This window comes from Lycium barbarum, chromosome 1 (assembly GCF_019175385.1).
Source record: "Lycium barbarum isolate Lr01 chromosome 1, ASM1917538v2, whole genome shotgun sequence".
NCBI classification, from domain to species: domain Eukaryota; kingdom Viridiplantae; phylum Streptophyta; class Magnoliopsida; order Solanales; family Solanaceae; genus Lycium; species Lycium barbarum.
In genome coordinates, this window is record NC_083337.1 from 159,884,432 (window position 1) to 159,904,805 (window position 20,374).

General features: G+C 35.3%; 1 protein-coding gene across 9 annotated transcripts; it reads right to left on the reverse strand.

The window, feature by feature from the left end:
• Positions 1-7,417: 7,417 nt before the first annotated feature.
• Positions 7,418-12,445, reverse strand: LOC132601549 (DExH-box ATP-dependent RNA helicase DExH12-like). Of its 9 annotated transcripts, none has more exons than XM_060314656.1 (2): positions 8,827-10,613; positions 7,418-8,030 (listed from the first exon to the last, which is right to left on the reverse strand). In XM_060314656.1, exon 1 carries the CDS (start codon positions 9,432-9,434, stop codon positions 8,832-8,834), a length of 603 nt encoding a protein of 200 aa, XP_060170639.1. In that variant the 5' UTR covers positions 9,435-10,613; the 3' UTR covers positions 7,418-8,030; positions 8,827-8,831. The 9 variants fall into 9 exon arrangements, with proteins under 9 accessions (XP_060170639.1, XP_060170636.1, XP_060170632.1 ...); XM_060314653.1 differs by having other exon boundaries at positions 7,418-7,991; positions 8,805-10,613; XM_060314649.1 differs by having other exon boundaries at positions 7,419-7,991.
• Between the last annotated feature and the right edge of the window lie 7,929 nt (positions 12,446-20,374).

The window sequence follows — 20,374 nt, forward strand, 5'->3', positions numbered from 1 at the left end:
TAAAATTATGGCATGGAGGTCTGTTAGTTTTAAAGGGTATACATGACCCATTTCATTAATGGCTGGAGTATATTTGAGTCCATTTGCAAACGCAGGGTAAATTTAATCTATTTTCAATAGTTGAGGTACATTTTTTACCCTTTTCTCTTTTCTTTTTGTCGAGTTTAAGATACAGTATTTACTATCAATGTAAATTTTTTTTTACACTATTACGCTACATAAATGATATTTACAGGTGAATCTTCTAAAACTATGAGATTTGTATTCTTGAAAATAAGGATGATTATCGGCTATAATATATAAAAATGACCGGTCCATTATATAACTTTTTACTATCATTGTAGAGGCAAGACCAGAATTTGAGCTTTATGGATTCTAAAGTCTATGCTAGCAACATTACCTGTTAGTAATTGGGTTCTAAATTTAATTTTTGTGCTTATGTAGCGAATTTTTTTAATACAAATTCAAAGTTTAAACTAAAGTTACTGGGTTCGGCCAAACCAGCTTCTAACTCAACCCCTGACAATTGGTAATACCGCTTATATTTTGACATTTTTTTCATTAAAGTAATACCAAAGTCCATTAAATGTGGTGAAGGGAAGAGTAATACTAAATTGAGATCAAAGAAATAAATAAGGTTAATTTAGTATTATTTTAGTTAATATTTTCTTAAGATAGTTGCAAGATGCAAATATGATAAGTAAATTGACAGGAGGGAGTAAACCCCAGAAAAGAAAGGGGAAAAGGCAAGAAAAGGTAAAGAATTAATAGCATCTCGCTTATATTTTGACATTTTTTTTTCATTTGTTAGAACCTTCGATGGTCACAGCATTGACAAGAAATTGACATCTTGGTCATGGAAACAAGTTTCAAATAAATGTCGCACAATTTTGTCAGGTCTATTTCAGCTTAATGTCTACCATTCATTGATTAGCCCAAATCCAATTAATTAGGCATATTGTAGTGAATGCGTCGTGTCTATGGAGATGTTTTTCATTAGTTGTTGGAATTATCGTATAGCTCTTCCTTTTAAATATCTTGTGAATTAAGAACATTAAGAATGAAGTAAATATGATAATTTCCTAATTACATTCTGATTAAACATCTTACTAATTCAAGTAAAATCTAGATATACATTAACACCATAAATGTACTCAAATAAGTTTGTCCCTAACATGAGAAAAAACTTAGGAAATGGGGTTTGTTATCAAGTAGATTCACAGTGCATCTCACACGTGAACATTAGATAAACTAGAGATAACTGATTGCCCGACGAACCAAGAAATATTATGAACAAAATAATTACAATTTGTGTGTGTGTGTGTGTGTGTGGGGGGGGGGGGGGGGGGGGGGGGAAGTAAGAAAAAAAGAAAAAAAAAACAAATACTGATGATGAGAAATAGTAGAAGACAAAAAAATATGGAAAATTTCAACTTCTGGGACAAAAGTGCAAAGCGTGCCATTCACAAATAATCTTTTATCGTTAAGAGGCCCCATTTTTGTTTTTCTTGTTTTGCAAATTTACTTAGTTTCATTCATCCTTCAGTATGAGGAATGATGGCAAATGCTGTAGAATTGAAAGACTAGAAAAGAACATTGAGGTTGACTCCTCTAAAATGGAGTTGTGAACTGGCTATGCACTTTGGTCCCATGAGCACCCTAATTGGTAAACAGCTCTCATACTGCTTCAAGTTTTGGAGACACTGATCTTTGTAATTTTCACATGTGATCTTCCCTCTTCTTTCATTGCTTTCTCTTTTTTATTTAATCATATGCATCTAAAACTCACTATGTTGGCTAGTCCGATTCACGCAACTTGGAATCCATCTAAGCTCTATCAAATTTTCTTTTCATTCCCAAAATTCGAACTCGAAATCTCTAAATAAGGGTGGAGAGATCTCATTCATCCCATCATATTCCTTAGGGTAAATTTCACGATAGTCATTCAACTTTTTTGTTTTTTTATGGCACCAAAGCCAATAAATTATTTTTTACTACGAAAGAATCATTCTACTTTGCGGTATCACATTTAATCACTAAGCTAATTGTTGTACTAAAAGTCATTCAACTTTACTCACATAAAGTCACTATATCATTAAACCCACAATGCCTATACCTAAAAACCGGAAAATCTCTCATATAGTTTAGTGACTTCTATGATATTTAGAAATACTTGAGTGACTTTTTTTTGTTAAAAAATAAATATTTACTTCTATGTTACTTACATAAAGTTGAATGACTTTTGCATTACAAAAAATAATAAAAATTTAAAACCTTTAATTCAATAAGATAAAAATTGAAAGATCATATGTGTAGTTAACCCCATTCTTGGGTGGTCCTGATCTTCTATTTCAGTTTATGACATGTCCATAAAGATGGAAAATAAAGGGTAAAAGGTAGGAATTTAGGATTAGTTACCAAAGTGCTTATATGTTTGATTTGACAGGCATTATTAATTGGGCACAAAAGGCGAATTATATGTACTCATAATGAAACCTAATTAACTAATTATTCTTTGGAACTACAAATCATATTTTCAGTATTCAAGTAAACATATCAAAAGCAAACCACTCTTCTAAAACGGTTTTGAAATGCTTTGAGGTAATAACTTGATTCATGTGAAGGTAATGAACGAATAAAATATCGAGCTTTGCATATGGAAACAATCTTGTCAAGAAGCGTTTCCCTTAAATGGGTCTCACACGGCATGAATTCGGATTAGTTGGAGCCTAATACAGCTATCGAATACCGGATGAAAATTAAAAAAAAAAAAAAAAACGAACAAAGAAAAATAATGAGCAAAAGTAAGGAAAGGTATGGGAAGTGCCATCCCAAAATTATTAAGTACTCTGTAAGCTGTAGACTTAATGATTCCTTCAATTTGGATTAAAATGCTCGTTGGTGGAGGAAAAAACAAGTATGTATGATCAAATGTAAAGTTAGTGGAAATCATTCACATTATTAAATGGGATAACTACATGGCATAATTAACTCTGGTACATATTTACATTTAGTAGCTATAGTTTAGATTAATTACATCTTATAGCTAAGAGTAATATATTAAATACAATTAATAACTACATGTATATTTATAAGTAGAATACTTTATTTTTATTATTTTATATTTTCACTGAAAATTTTAGGATAGCTTTGAGATGCTTTTTCTCTCTCCGCCGTTGCTGACCACCACATAATCACCTTCGGAATCGCCACCGAAGCTCCGTTGACGCCGTCGTTACCCTCTGGTCAAACCCTACAACTCCGCCATCAACTCCGATATCTAGATCCGGTCGTTTTCAGGCGTCTCCTCCCAAGATCCGGTCATTTTCTGGCGTTGCCTCTTGAAAAAATCTCGTAGCTGATTTTTAGATTGTATTCATTTTTTTAGAGTGTATTTTGTTAGCATAAGGGTTGTTGTTGTTTTTGTGAAATTTCCGGCAGATGTAGCCGGAAATCGTCGGCAGATGTAGCCGGAAATCGTCGGCAGATCTGGCCGGAACTAGTGTTTGGTGTTGTTGTATTCACGAATACAACGATTGTATTCACTTTTTTGAGCTTTTTTTTGTTTAAATTTTTAGATTGTATTATTTTTTAGGGCGTATTTGTTAATTTTTGGTGTATCTATGTTTTTATGTCTTCAGTTTTTACTCCTTTTATTCATGAATACAGTGAGCCCGTTTATGAATACAGATAGTCATTTCATGAATACAGTAAAAAAATAGCTACAAATGAATACAGTTGAGTTGAATACATTTGACTTGAATACAACTTAATTGAATACAGCGAAATCTGACTCAGCTGAATTTTACAAAATGTAAATAGCTAAAGTGTAGCTACATTTTGTAGCTACGCCAAAGTTTTAACCCTCAAAATGTAGTCATTGATGTACATTTCCCTTATTAAATTTCAAAACCCAATCATTCTTTTTCCAATCTCCTTCAGACACTTTTAATACTAATCGATATGTATTACCCTAAACTACTTTTATCATTTTTCTTTTGGTGATTTGACAATGAAACACGCTCGACCATGCTTTAAAGTCAATTTAGCTAGTGGAGAATTACCACTATTCTTTTTGAGTTCTTCAATCAAAGAAAAGGAGACTTCCTGAAGTTCCATAGTATGAAAATAAAATTTTCCCAAGATGTGAAGAAAAACGGGAAGTGACAAATTTCAAAAAGAAAAATTTAAGAATGGTGAGAAACCAAATAAAGAGCGTTTCAAATGGGTATATAGGTGCTGACCACCTCTAACTAGGTCCTACACTCATTACTCCAACAAAATGCATCAAGTTGATAGTAGTAATAGTCTAACCAATCGGCTTGGACACCAAATCATCCGTGCTCGCCCATTTTGTCTCCCCCTAAATGGAACGGAAGTTACGCTGTGCTCCAACCTAGGTCCCTTGTTGGTTTTTCTTCACCCACAACCCAATAAGTTGGCAAAGCCAATACAAGATTAGGGCCGTCCCCTTCATTCTATGCTGACCCCTGCCCAACCTGGCTTCTTGGGAAGCCTGTTGCCCAACTGTCCTGCTAGTGTTAATGGGAATTCTCCAGTTTCCTGGTCAAAGACTTGGTTGGGTGCAGAATATACTCCACGAGGAGCGGTAAGTCATGCAATTACTGCCGTAATCGATGAAATGAATAAAACTTCCAAAGACACAATTGCTGACAAAGGTTAACAATATGCGGATATAGGATTTTTAACCAATAAATTCATAGAGTTCTGCAAAATTGGGTAAACCTTGTGCTTACCCCTAAACAAGGTAAGATTTAGATGAATGAGTTTTGTATTTATAAGTTATCCTCTGTACAAACGTATAAGCATAATGTAATCAGGCGCCTTTTGCTGCTTTCCTTTCTCATCTCTCATGAAGTTCATAATAGCGCTGATAGCTCCTTATTTGTTTATAAATATGGAAATCGATATCTACATCTTCTTCTGATATTTTAATGGGGATAGTGAGATTCCTGAAAGCCTTGTGGTTGCTCCATATAAACAGTCTCAGTCAATAAACCATCAACAAAAACATTTTTAACGTCAAACCAACGAATAAGCCATCCACGGGACAAGATAATAATGGAAAATACAAGACTGTAGGACGAATCACTTGACGAATGTCTCCCCACAGTCCACACTGTTAGACACACTCAATTTCGTCTCTCCTTTATTTCTATTTTTATTTCTGCGGGCTTCTAAATTTATTAACGAGTTAAACACTTTATTTTCACTATTATTTTTATTGCAACTATTCTTAATATCGACATTACTAGCATTACTTTATTACAAATTTCAAAATGGTCCGCCATCATTATTTTCAGATTTTTATACTCGTTAAATTAATTATAAGTCAACATTTTATTAAATCGTTATTTTCTACGTACTAATCACTAATTGTCATCACATAATATATAATTTAATCACGTAGAAGTTGTAGAAGTTAACTACTGAGAAGCCCAAAAAAGAATTAAATTAAGGGAAGAAAAAGGGCAGGCAATTCGGAACAAATTGAGCCAATTAATGGCCCAAACGTCCAGCCCATGCTCCAAACAGCTCATCAGCCCATCCGCAGCAGTCTGCTAAACAATTTCGTCGGGCCGAAACCCAACAGCAAATAGTCGCAGCAGTCTCATAAAATGGGCTGAGCCCATTCAATCTATTTATTTTCTTTATTTTATTTTGTGCATCTTAATTTGTATTGTGCAACTAGTATCTTATTTGGTTTGTTTGCCTCTGTTTGCTTGTGGTATTCGGTGAACCATAGGACTAACAATCGGTTTATTTAGTCATAACGAGTTTCATCTATAACTAGTAATTAAAGAGTGACTTTTTTTTATCATAGATGGTAGTATATAGCAGCAACTAGAACATTGGAAATCATATTAAACTATTGGAAGTTTCATGAGTTAAGACACATTTTAAGTTAGCTGAGCTTTGAGAAGAAGTAATTTCAGAAAGGCTTAATTAAGGATCAGAGTCGTGAGCTATAAAGAATTATTATCAAATCTCCTAAGTCCTATACTTTCTATCTAAAAGAAGGAACAACGCATGACTTGGCTCAAAAGAGTTGAATAAATTTAGCTTTGGCCACTCTTCTGTTTTCAAGAGGAAAACTACTTCATTCTTTATATTTTGATTCACAGCAATCTACTAACTTCCCCTTTTAGAACTTTAGTTAATTTACGTGTTTGGTTTCACTCTCTAATTCACTTTAAATATCCCAAAATCAGTTGAGTGTTTGTGGAATTAATTTTACGCCTTAATTTTTTGCAACTTACACTTAGCCTAATTAAATTTGAGTTCGGTCGGATTAACCATTATTAATGGAATTTAGAGGATGCCTAATACCTTCCCTCTAGGTTAGTTGAACCCGTGCCTAAAACCTTTTGGTTTCGTAGACTTTAAAATAGAGTTGACTTTAGATAATTACTTTAATTAATCTTAGGTGTCCTAATTCACCGTAAATAATTAGGTGGCGACTCTTAACTTTAATTAACCCCGGAATTACCCTGATGTTGTAAACTATTTTGACTTAGGTTAAAATAGGGTATAACACACACCATAAGAGTATGTTTAACCCTTCCTTATCCAAAATAATGACTATGTATAACCCTTAGCTACCATATGAGCCTTGCATCAATCAAGAAGGCCATCAACTTTCCGCTTAACCTGACATACCCATTTTCAACCAACGACAATAGCATTGGAGGGAGAGAAACAAGAGACCGTGTACGATTTAGCAAGAAGAACACTAAACTCATCAACCCTAACATCATAAGGATCCTTAACAATAGAACTATAGCAAGTAATTTAGAGAGTGACTGAGCAAGGACCATTTAGCCCAAAGCTACTTCAGCGCTAACATTTTCAGGTCGTTAAACAGTATATAACTGTTTATTTTTCCCATGAGATTGGATTGTCATAATCAAATAAAAGACAAGTTATATAGGTGTTAACTGGGAAATGCAAGCTTGGAAATTCTTTTGCTATGTTGGAGCAGTTTTTCCCATATTTTTCCCATAAGTTGTTTCAAATGCTGCATTTAGTAAGTCTCGTTATTAATGGATCAGCGATGTTCTCATTCCTTTTAGTTATTCAGACAGTTTGGCTGCTGCCTGCTCTACATTATTTTCTCTTAAAAAAAAAGGAGTCTAAAGTGGTTTAAGGGTCTCCACTGAATACAATCACGGGAAAACAGATGAAAGCTGAGCAACCGGAAAATGTTCTGCAAGACGTATCTTTTGTACATTTCTATGTTATTATGTTCATTCCAACATGACCAAGTAGCTAAATATCGTCAAGATTTTATTCTACTACTTTTGCTTTTGGAACTTATCCAAAGGCAACATTGTAGCTTTGTTATGTGAGCTAGCAGGTTAGAAGCTCCTTTTAGTTGATCGGGGAAGGGAAGTAGAAACTAAAGGTAGAAGGATCTGTTGTCATTATATTTTCCATAAGGTAGTTAATTTGTCACTAAAAACATGATTGGCAGTTTAAACTGTCTTTTACTTAGATTGACAATTGACTCATGGCTCTAAAATGAGGCTCATTTCTCAATCTAAGGGGTCTACGTGAATTTTCCAAGAGTAGAGAAGAAATGTGAATGATCTTATTTGTGCAGGTTCAGGGCACCGTGCAGCATGAAAAAGACAGACAGGAAATAACAGAAACAGATCTCAGGTTTGTGAACCTTGAAAAAATGGATGGTGGCTATCAGATGCGACATTCCTCTGTGGTCTTCAGCCGACAAACAAAACCCCATTTCTCAGTTAGGCCATTCATGGAGTTCCCTGACAGAACGCCACATTGGCTCACAAGTAACGGCGGTACACATCCTTGTGGTGGATCTCTATCCCCTTACACCACCTCCTCAGCAATGAAAATGAATCAGTTCTCTCCTCTCTGGTTCCCGAGAAGTCAAAAGAAAAAGACACTGCTTCCAAAAACCAACATAGTGGCTCAAGTAGTGCCAACTTCATCTCCTCTGACTGATGAACCAAGTGATACAGGAACTGGAATTAGGTTGTCTGAATAATGCAAAATGTTACAGCAGAAACAAGTGCTTGATAAACTAACGAACAGATGAAATATGCATGAAAAGGTTGGCGTACATAATAGCTGATTCGATTTGTGAAAAATTCTTGGTGTTAAGATGTGTGAAATATGCAGTGTATGTATAAGTTTATCTCGATTTTTGGTAGAAAATGGTTCTATTGCTATAAGCACAAACTGTTATTCAAATATTATTTCAATGATCATATTCAGGGCATATTATACAATTTCTCCTATTTTATGTAGCAGGAATTAACGAGTTAGGGTCAACTATGGTGGAAAGATCGTCCATAGTGTTAACTGCTCAAAGAACTATCTATGTTGATTCCTTATCTCTACAGAATTGTGTAAAGGGGGGGACAAGAAAAAGAAAAGGTAATACCTATACAGCTATACTGAATGTGAATCCTACAACTGGCTGTAGGCATAACGTAAACAGGCGAATCCTAATGTAAGCATAATAACATGAGTAGCTTTTAGTCATTGAAACAAATATAATGCCTTCAGATGAGTAGAAGAAAAGACAGAAAACTATAGCATATGAGGCAAGTGATCACCAATAATCCCAAATAAACAAGTAATTACCAGACCCTACCAAGCAGCATTTCAGATCACATTATTAAAGCTAAAAATAAACTGCATAATATCGTGAAAAAACTAGTTAATGAAACAATTTAAAATAGGATAAAACAGCACTTAGTCTCAGTAGATTGTCTATAAGCAATACATCAAGCAGCTGGGCAAATTACCGAAAAGTAAAAGCTAACTCACGCTCTTCAACTGTTGTCTTCAGCCATTGCCTCTTTCACATCAAGTGCAAAAGTATGTTCCTCATCACAACCCAGATAAGAATCACACATGAAATAGAGAGTGTACTCCCTCGTTCCAGCTTCAGCAGGGGTGGTGAAATTAAGCTTGATCCTTGACTTTCTCTGGAGAGTAACCCTCTTAATAGCTAATAATTGGTTGCTTTTAGGATCGCCAACAACAAGCCACCATCCTTCTTCCTTGTCTTTAGGATATCTAGGCGCAAACACAGGTCCAACCTCAGTTCTACCCTCAAGATTTCGTTCAAGAGTTACCTGTAAAGTCACATCATCTCCTGCTCTCACCTTACCACCATCCAGCACATCATATGTCAAATCAATGTCTGGATACTGGTTACAGAAACCATAAATGTCCATAAGCAGTGATTCTGACATTTGCAAGAGCTCACGCCTCTCGTTTTCTTCCATCTCCACTAAATCGAACACAGTCTCTATACTCTTTCCTGGATTCCCTTGGCACCTCTTAGCCAATTCTTTTGTGAAGTGTGGGAGTTGGAGAAGCCTAGAATCACGCTCCCACACTCCTTGAGTGATCATCTGGCTCGTTTCCATTGCTAGAAGTGCTAGATTCAGCCATCCATTACTTGATATTACATCAAGTATTGCTTGAAGAAGCTTACTAGTAGAAAGAAGTACCTCTTGCTGGTCAGCAGCAAGATTTCCACCGACCACTTGCCTAGGGATTGTCAATACACCTGCTAATTCATTATGCCTGAAAATGTTACACACACTTCAGATAGTAGAACAACCTTCTCCTTCAAACTTCCATCTTACTGAATCCATACAACTAGCTTTAGGCACATGTTAACAAGCGAATTTCACAAAGTAGTATAACTTCTATTTTATTCTTCTATGTGCCAATTGCCATCTCCACTTCCCATTCTGCAAAACATCACTAACTATAGACGAGGTAGAGGCTTGAGAGAACATGTTCATCTAAGGAGGTGTCACTTTCATCCCTGTTTCATGGCCCCTTTGCTTGCAAAGAAAGAATAAGCCAAGAAATGTAGCTTTCTTAACTCAAGTTCTCCACTGCTGATGCAGGTAAAAATAGAGTGTCGACAGGATTAGAAGGACTTCCCTGAAAAAAATGGGGAAAAAGAGTTTGTGGAGAGTACATATAAGGGTTATATAGTAAGGGTACAAAGGCATAGATTTTGCAACTTAATATTCGTGATCAACTCTCACACGGATGAGATAACCAAATCGCTTAACTTAAAATTGTATATGAACGAAGCGTTGTTGAAGATGTATCATGTGTATCCCCGTTTAAGCAATTCGAGAACTGCAGAATGCAGAACTATTAACAAAACCGGGCTACTCTGGGAATAGAGAATACCTGATAAAAGCATAACAACGAGAGGAATGTGCATTACTCAAGACCTAAAGAAACTTATAGCAACATGACGGTGAACATTTATCTTCAGGTATTCAAGTATTACCTTGAGAAACTTCCTATCACCTTGATTTTAAACTTTTCCTTATAAACTTTCATCCACTTGAGTGCAACTTCAGCCTGTTGGAGCAAAAAGCTCATAAGCAATTCTTCAGGGAGAGAAAAAGAAGTTTTCCCTATCACCTTGATTTCAAACTTCTCCTTGAAACTTTCATCCACTTGAGTGAAACTTTATAGCCTAATTGGAAAAAAAAGACCACAAGCAATTCTCCGGGAGGCGAAAGAGATGCATTAAATCTGCCCTAAATATGCCTGCGATGACACACAGTTAATTTCAGTTTACCCTCTTAGGGTGTTGGGATCCTGAGCTTGACGAGAGAAAATGGAAAGGTGGTGGTGACATATCATGGATGATACTGGATGGTCCTAAATTTTTGGAATGGGTACCTTGCATGACCAATACCAATTTGCCAAGCATTTCCCTAAGGACTGTTGCTATCAAGTCGCATCGAGTCAAAACATCAAGTGAACCAACAATTCCTTTTTTAACAAGTGTAGAAAGAGCTGTTGACACCCCTTTGGAGATCATCTCCTTCCTCTCAATATCATAGTTGTCAACCACAATTAGTAGGAACTCGAGAAGAGTATGGGTCACGTCAATATACTTGGGTATAGAGTTCACCATCAAAAGAATTGCAGGTTCAATGTTCATAACATTATCAGTCGTTTCATCAAAGAAAAGCCAATCATAAAACAATGCAAGCTTTAAGTTTGCTTCGACATAACTCTTCCTGCACGACTTCAACAGCCAACCAATCACAGCCCATCTAGGTAAGATGTCTGGTTGCGTAATTTCACTGGATGCATGAACTGAACAGCATATAAACCTAACAATGTCAATTAAGACAGTTTCTCTCTCAGGTACTCCAAGGAACTTCTTCGCGAACCAAACCTGGTACCTCTTTTGACTACCAAACTTGACGTGTGTAAGCAAAAACCTCAATTTGGTTTCCATTTCAGGAGTTATTCGAAGCAAAAAGTACGAACTTGGAGTTTTTGTGCGGTAAATTTGTGAAATATCTTCAAATCCCTCCGCTCTAAACTGTCCTGGATGCAATAACAACTCTTTCCATATCATTTTAAACTCAGGTATATGAACCAAGTCTTGCAAAAGCCTAATTAAGTCCCTCCCTATCTTCAAACACAATGAAAATTGTTCCCTCAAAAGTCGAACACAAAACTGAACCTCCATTCTCTTCAATGCATCCATCATTGGATTACTTTGTACTCTATAATGATCGGTCAATAACCGAAGGAACACATATAAACCCTTATTCAAAACCGATGGTTCTTCCTCTAATAAACAATCCCAATTGGCTAAAAAAATTGTAACCATCTCTAAACACAACCACAAATTACCCTCACTAAAATCCCCACTAATAATTTGCCTTAAAAGAGCCACTAGCAATTTATCAAACCCTATAGCCAATACATTCAACATCTCTTTAGTAACCCACATAAGCTGAATTTTCACTGAATCAACCAACTTTACATAAATTTCATCAACAATCTTGATAAGCATACAAGTAAAGAAACAATACCCATCAGTATTAATTGCATGTAGGTGCTTAATATGAACTTTAGCCAAATGGGGTTGGGTTAAAATGCCAAAGATTATAGCTTTATTCAGGTTTGAATATTCCTCTTGTGTTAGGACTTTTAAGGTAAATGGGGGGTTTAATTGGGGTTTAAGAAACTCAAAAGCTTCTCTAAGAGACAATTCAATTGGGTTTTCAGATTCATGGGTTCCTCTTTCAGTAAGATTTAAGGCCATTTATGGAAGTATTAATCACAATTATGCAAGAAGAAACACCAAAAACAGCAAGATAAGTGTACCTTAAACTCAATTTTTTTTATCAGAGAGAATGTGTAGGTTCGGCTAATTGCCGCCGTTTTGATCCTCTTGTAATCTTTTGTTTCTCTTTCAGGAGTAATTTTGTATTTTCATCCCCTAGCCTAATTGTATAATTTCATTTAAGGCGCAATTACCTTCTTTTAAAAAAAAAAAAAAAAAAATTAGGTTCGTAGTCGGTTAAGGATTTCAACATTAAAATCGTAATTGTTGTAAGGTTGAAGAGTTGATCTTGAATTTTGGATAAAAAAATTAAGTGGATGTCGTTGAAAAAGTTCGAAAATATTGACATAAATAAAAATTGTTAGTTCAAATTTCAAAAAGTCATAATAGATAAATAGACCCTTAAATTTGGACTCAGCTGTCAAGTATATCCTTCAACATTAGATATGCATAACTAGGCATCTCAACTTATTTCCACTTTATCAGTTGAACATTCCAACTAACAAAATAACCATCTATCCATCCAAAATTTATGTGTTGCGCCAGTATCACGTCATTATTTATGTTTACATGTTCAACTTTATAAAAGTTAAGGTGCTTAACTATGTACACTCAAAATTGGATAGTATACTTACAGGCTAAGATCAAATTTGACAACCTATTTATGTATTATACCATTCAGAAAGCTACTTTGAATTTCAGACATATATACCTGAAACTTCATACATATTTGAAGTCAAGCCAAACTTCAGGCTAAAATCTCAATAATTTGCTGACAAACTTCATCCGCGACTTTTCATTTTTTTGCGCGGATTGCCCTTCGATTGGGGTGGTCTTTAAATTTTGCTCTTCATATCTGTGGTCTTTAAATTTTGCCCTTTGCTTGGAAAGATGGGCGAATACATGACGTTCTGGGTTCGAATCCCCGCTCAAGCATAAAATAAAAAAATAATTTCGCAAGACAGGACTGGGGAAATGTATGCCGGATCCAACATACAATCTTTAAGAAAAAGTTAAAGTTATGCCGGATCCGGCATAACTAAAAGTCTGCCCCTCAAGGCAAAGTCTGCCCCCTCCGGCAGACTTTTAGTTAAACATAACTAAAAGTCTGCCGGAGGGGGCATACAAAATTTAAACTTTGCCTTATAAGGCAAACTTTTAGTTATGCCTTAAGGAAAACTTACGCCTTATGGGACATACTTTTAGTTATGTTTTATGGACACACTTTTAGTTAAGGCATTACTAAAGGTTTACCTTGAAAAGTTAAAAAAAAAAATACATATATATGCTTCAAGGCAAAGTTTGCCCATAAGGCATAAGTATGCCCCCATCGGCATAAGTTTGGTAATTCCTTAACAAGTTTATGCCGATGGGGGCATACTTTTAATGGGCAAACTTTTATGCTGGATCCGGCATAAACTTGTGAAGGAATTATCAAAGTTATGCCGGAACCGGCATACTTATGTCAAGTCTGCCCATAAGGCATAAGTATGCCGGGTCCGACATAACTTTGCTAATTCCTTCACAAGTGTATGCCGATGGGGCATAGCGAAATTTAAACTCTGTCTTGCGAATCTTTTTTAAAATTTTGACTGTGTGGGGGTTCGAACCTGAAACCCATGAAATTTAGTGAAGGGCAAAATTTAAAGATTTCAAATATAAGAGGCAAAATTTAAAGACCACCCCAAAAGAAGGGCAATTCTGCTAATTGCCCGCGACTTTTTGCAACTTCAAGAGCGTATTTCTGAAGTTGATCCCGAAATGGTTAAACTTGCAAATTCCCATATATTAAGGCTATGGTTTAAATAGTAATCCCACAATCAGTTATCTGTGCACTTATCCCATTTATGTTTGGAAGTGGCCCAATAAAGCAGGTGGATTCATATACTCAAAAGGGTCAAAAATGTCTTCTATTTTGAAAAAAAGGCTAAAAATATTTTTCATGACAAATTTAGATTAAAAATATACCTCTCATCATTAAAGTTTTTTCAAATATACCCCTGTCTTAACCAAAATTTCTAATATAACTCGTTTTCATTTTTAAACCCGCTCTATTTAAATCCGATTCAACTAAATAAAAATCCATATAGGTTACCCAGGGCAATTCACAGGAATGACCCTTTTCGGGGTTGTCTTTAATTTTTGTCCCTCAAATTGCTGGTCTTTAATTTTTGTCCTTCGTCTAGACTACGCTGAGGTTTTGGATTCGAACCCCAGCTCATGCATAAAAATAAAAATAAAAATCGCAAGGCAAGGCTTTTGGAAAAGTCTGCCTTATGCGGCATAGGTTGCCTCAAAGCATAACTAAAGTTCTACCGAATCCGGCATAGGTTGCCTTAAGGCATAACTAAAAGTCTGCCTTATAAGGCAACCTATGCCGGATTCGATAGAACTTTAGTTATGCTTTGAGGCAACCTATGCCGCATAAGGCAAAACTTTCCAAAAGCCTTGCCTTGCGATTTTTTATTTTATTTTTATGCTTGAGCTGGGGTTTGAATCCAAAATCTTAGCGTAGTCTAGACGAAGGACAAAAATTAAAGACCACCCCAAAAGAAGGGCAATCCACGCAAAAAAAAAAAATGGGTTACCCATTCCTGTGCCTAGTGACTCCAGATGTAAGATTCGGGAACAAGTTGGTCGCATATGGGTTTTGTGTAGTTGAGTCAGTTTAAAAATGAAATCGGGTTATTTTAGGGGATTTGGGGATTTCTGTTAAGATAGGGGTATATTTAAAAACTTCCTTCTTCCCAATTTATATGACACTCTTTTCCTTTTAGTCAATTTAAAAAAAATAACAGTTTTCTATATCTAGTAATAATTTAACTTTAAATTTAACTTTTTACCCTTAATAAAATGATTTTTAGCCACACAATTTGCTATTTTGTTTTAGATCACAAATTTTAATTTTTTTTCTTTATTTTTAAACTTTGTGCTAAATCAAACATCTTTAGATAAAATGAAACGGAGGAAGTAATGTTAATTGTTAACTAGGAGTAAATGCACTGAATTCATGAAAAGAAATATTCCCTCTGTTTCAATTTATGTGAACCTATTTCCTTTTTAATCCGTGTCAAAATGAATGACCTCTTTCTAATTTGTAAACAAATTCACTTTATGAAATGATTTACAACCACATAAATATTTAAAACTTATTTTGAATCACAAGTTTCAAAAGTCTTCACTCTTTCTTAAATATCGTGTCCAGTCAAATGAGTTCATATAAATTAAAACGGAGAGAGTACTAGTCCTATGATTCTAGCCGTGGCAGGAATCCAGTAGGGGGAATTCGTCGGGTCCGAAACCAAAATGGCTCAAAAAAAAACATTTTGAACCAAAATGCCCCAACAAAAAAAAAAGTTACTAAAGTACCTATAGCGCAGTAAAATAATGCGCTATAGCACTAACAGAGACGGTCCCGTTAACTCCTATAACGCAGTAAAATAATGCGCTATACGGAATACGGTCCAACGTATAACGCATGATTTTACTGCGTTATAGGAGACCATAAAATCACAAGTCCCCCTTTCCATTCTTCCCTTATTACGTAATTTTATCTTTTTTACGTAGTTTAGCCGTATATTAATCATGCTTTAAGACTCCGAAACTTCAATATTTTATATAGAACTCTAGTTATATTTGTACAATTAATAAAATAGGCTCAATGTTGACACCCAATTTTGTCCCGCCTCTCCTCCGAAATACCTATTTATGCTTCTAATATTTTTGGAAAATTAAAAAATATATATTTATATTTTTTCTATAATTAGCCTCTTATCAATACCGGCGTTTCATTAATCCATTACAGTTACTAGCCATCATTATTATTAGTATTATTATTATTATTATTATTATTCACAATTTTTATCATTTCGGCATTTTACCAGCTTACGCACACGTTTCGCATTTATCTTTGCACAATTAAATAATAGTGTTTATTTACTGTGGATTTTCGAAATATTATTGCACGGCTATTACAATGCCATTTTTTACTATCTGAGCATTAATAATTGCATATTTTATATCGAGTAATATTTTAAAACAAGTTATTTAAATAGGTCTTTTATTTAAAATGTAGTAGCCCAACCAACTCATACTATTTTCGGATCAATTCACAAAACCAGTCCACATTTTAATTTACCAGCCCATTTTAATTCATCCCAACCCAAGTCAAAGCCTAATCAACAACATTATTTTCGAATTAGCCCATTATCACTTAAAATAAAAGTTAGCCCATTCATTTAATACTCAATCCAAAAGAAATTGATCCAGCCCACAAATTACCGAATCCGACCCATTCCATTTCAAAATAAGGGAAACCTTAGGGTTTCCCCTTTCATTTTCTCACTCCTTCTCCGCCGCACCCTTCCTCTTTCTCTCCTTTCTCTCTCTTCTCCCCTTTTTCGCCGCTCTCTCCTCTTCTCTCCATCATCTCTTCGTCCCCACCAACGTCGCCTGCACCCCGCTCCCACTCCCCTCTGTTCCCCACCTTCGTCTTGTCCCCCCGCTCCTCTCTCCTTTTTCTTCAACTCAAAAGAGCCAAAACCCTATAAATGGTCGGCGTTGAATCCGAAATTAGAGAGGTTTTAGAACCCCCAAAAATTGCCTTGCTAAAACGAGATTTGGAAATCAAGGATCTCTTACTTAAATCAGATCAAAAACTCGAAATAAAAAGAAAAACAAGATCTTGAACCCCAAAATTCCCTAAAATATATTAATCCTCAATAGTTGCAATATTTCTGGATATCGAGTCAAAAAATTAAACTATTTTTTCTGTTGTTTTTGCCCTTGGTATTTATTTAGTTCGAGTGTATACGAATTCGGGATTCGTGGTGTTTTTGAGGTAGATCGAAGAATTCGAAGCCTCACTTCGCTACACCTGAAGAAGGTAATTTTCCTTTTTTCTTTTATTTTATGCTTAATCTATGCTTTCTTAATCTTTGTTAGGTTTTAAATATGCTGATTAGTTGGATTAGCCTGATAAGCCCCGCATGTATGTTGATGTTAATCCGGACCTAATTAGTTTTTGTGTGATATTTGAAGCATCGAGTTTAGCTCTGCTTGTGTAATTACATATATTATGTGTGATAGATTGGCTTCAGTAAATTCAAATGCATGAGTTAATCGTGCTAGTTGGTTTAAGTTGCATATCGTTGTATAAACCTGGACAATTAGTTAGTAGGATATTTTGAGCTTGTTTGAATGTTTGTTGTTAGGTCAGGCATGACTAATGGTTAGGTCTGTGATGGATTTCTGTTTGCTTCTAATTATAACACAAGATTGTTTAATGTAATTTAGTAATGACATAGTAATATGGAGGGTTGAAATTGTAACAGAGAGAAAGCGCATATCCAGTTCGTACTATGATAAGAATGATAATTTGTGGATAAGATGAATAAATCTGGTTTAAAATTAGCATAAGGTAAAATTGATGTGCTGTTTGGAGTCATTAACATACATCAGTTTCAGTTCTTGGGCTGGTTTATATGGTCTTGAGGAGGTTAGATGTTGTTTCAGATTTAAACAATTTAAAGAAGTCTTTTGAAACATACTCAAAAGCAGCTTTCGAACTTCTTACTTCTACAGCAACCAGTTGTGGTTCCTGACTGCTGTAGACAGCAGTGTCGTGCCCCAGTAACACTCTGCAAACTAAGCTATAATCTAAACTGCACTGGTCCTGCAGTTGCACATCATTTAGTAACCAACCTCCTGATCATCCTGGCCACCTTGAGTTATTCATGTCATCAGGAGCTTCTCCATGCTGCTCCTCTGTTTGACATTAATAGTAGTTCCCCTAAGATTTCTTTGATGAAAATATCTTCTTTACTATATGATAATGTCTCTTTAGTAATAGAATCTGGTTCTGAATCAAGTTGATGGAACTGTTGTGTATTCATATATATATATATATATATATATATATATATATATATATATATATATATATATATATATATATATATATATATATATATAACGAGCTCGGGTGTCTTCTCTCTTAGCCCATTTAAATCTGGATGTGGAGCCTTTATAGGCATAATGTTGTATGCTAGGAGAAGTCAAGCTTGGTTTAATGTGTAAAAGGTTTAGTTCAACTATGATTAAGCTTAAGTGCTTGACTTAGTTGGTTTTATTTGTTGTCTGAATACGCCCTTTGGCAGAAGCCTTAAAATCTCTTTTGGGAACTAATGGAGGAACAATTTCTTTTAAGCATGTTGAAAGCTGCAGAAAAAGGGCATTTCTATGCTTGATTGAACTTCATATTTTAAAAGCTAACTCCTCTTTTGAAGTCTTATATTTGAGGAAGTGTGTTCACTTTGGATGATTAGTTAAAGACATGACTTAGTTAAAAAAATCAAATTTTGATGAGATTAGAGTAAATGAGATTGATATGGTCTGCCCAAAGCAATATGTGTGTGTGGATAAGCATGTATGTCTTTTTTGGAAATCTGTTTGGCTACACTTATGCCCCCAAATACTCATGTTGACTTATCTTCGCGTATTCCCTATCTGATTTTCTGTTTGTAGTATGATATGCCTCGAAGTATACATAGTATATGAACCTTAGTATACACCCAAGTATATACCAAGGTCGCATATCAGTGTATACCTTTCAGGTATACCAGGTATACTCTGAATATTTTGCCCTCTAGCTCAATATGAAACATAACTTCATTTAGCATTTTTTTTCTTTTTTCATGCTTGTCCTCTCCCTATTCCCTTCTGATTTTTCAAATAGGCTTAAAGTACATAATTAACCAGCACCTGTGCACCTATCTGATTTCCTTTCTGGGGTTTGTGATATATAAATGATAGTCTAGAGTCACTAGTTCCCATTTCAGAGCAACATAAATGCTGATGGTTGAGCTTGGAACTGAAAATGCCCATATCTGGTATAGAATGTTGATATTGAAACAATGTAGACTAATTCTGTTTGGAAAGACTGAGGAAAAGGATTTTAACCCTGAACCACGTATTGAACTGTTTTTCTACCTATATGACTATAAATTACTTTAGGTTAAGAAGTAATGGTTCAGCACCTGTTAGAATTCTGCGTTTATGCTGAAACTTATCTGTTCTCTTTCACCTTGGCTGCTGTTTTCTTTGTCATTCCACGATATATTAAATCTTGTGTTCAAATAGTGCATTACGTTGACTGAATTTAGAATTGCTGAACGTAGAAATGAATCATGAGCTGATTGGCAGGGGTGATATTTGATGTAGTCATTAGTGTTTGTCTTGATAATATGAAAAATGTGGACTAGAATGTGTCTGAATATTATAAATACCCCTCCTGAATTCAGTGGGTGCTTCGTATACCACAAATCCGTCATGTTTAGGTTCAATATGCGTTGTGTGTTACTAGTGCATATCTTTTACACTCTGCCTGTGCCATATATGTAAAATGCTCTATTTAAATTCTTCAAATGGTTGAGTATGGTGAATATACTTGATCTATATTATGTGTATCTCGTGGAATGAAATTTGTGTTGGCAGATTCCACGTACAGTGCAATTTCATTTCAATTTTAATTATGCTTATTTCTGAATTCATGTTCAGTGGATATTCCTATATATGAAATATGTATACGAGTGTATATTATGAGTATATTGTGGTCAGAACGTTAGTGGGGAGGTTAGAAGGGTCATTATGGGTTAAGCTTGAACCCTCCCCGGTGTTAGCCATGCATAGGACTCGTGAAATCCCTCCGAACTTGTGCAACATCGGGAAGACGGGGGCAAAAGCTTTACGAATGTGTATATATGAGGTATACATTAAATATACACAGTATGTACCTAGTTCACTGGTCTGTTTTGAACTTATATTATGCATGTTTAATCTTATCTATTGGTCATATACTAATCGTTCTCTTTCGTTTTTATGCATGACCATCATATACGAGTCCGAGGGGGCTCGTTCTTCTTCCACATCCGGTGTTGGGCTAAAAGCCTAACGAAATCTTTTCCGCGTCCAGCCAGTCCGCAGCAAAACAAAAGAAACGGAAATTCTGGGCTAAGGCCCAATAGCGTGAACAGTTTCTCACCAGTCCTAAAGTGGGTTGAGCCCATTTTAATATCATTTGCTCCTTTATTTCATTTCATGTATTTGATTTGTATTTGCGCAACTAACACTTAACTTGTTTGTTTCCTTAGCCAAATGAACCTTACTAGATTAATATGAGACTTAGTTTTTAGTGAAAGGATAGTTAACTTAAGAAAGACCAGTTAATTCCATAAGCTTCAT

What these genes read in the sequence shown, in the direction of transcription:
- LOC132601549 (XM_060314638.1), bottom strand. Translation starts at nt 12,112, where the DNA reads ATGGCCTTAAATCTTACTGAAAGAGGAACCCATGAATCTGAAAACCCA.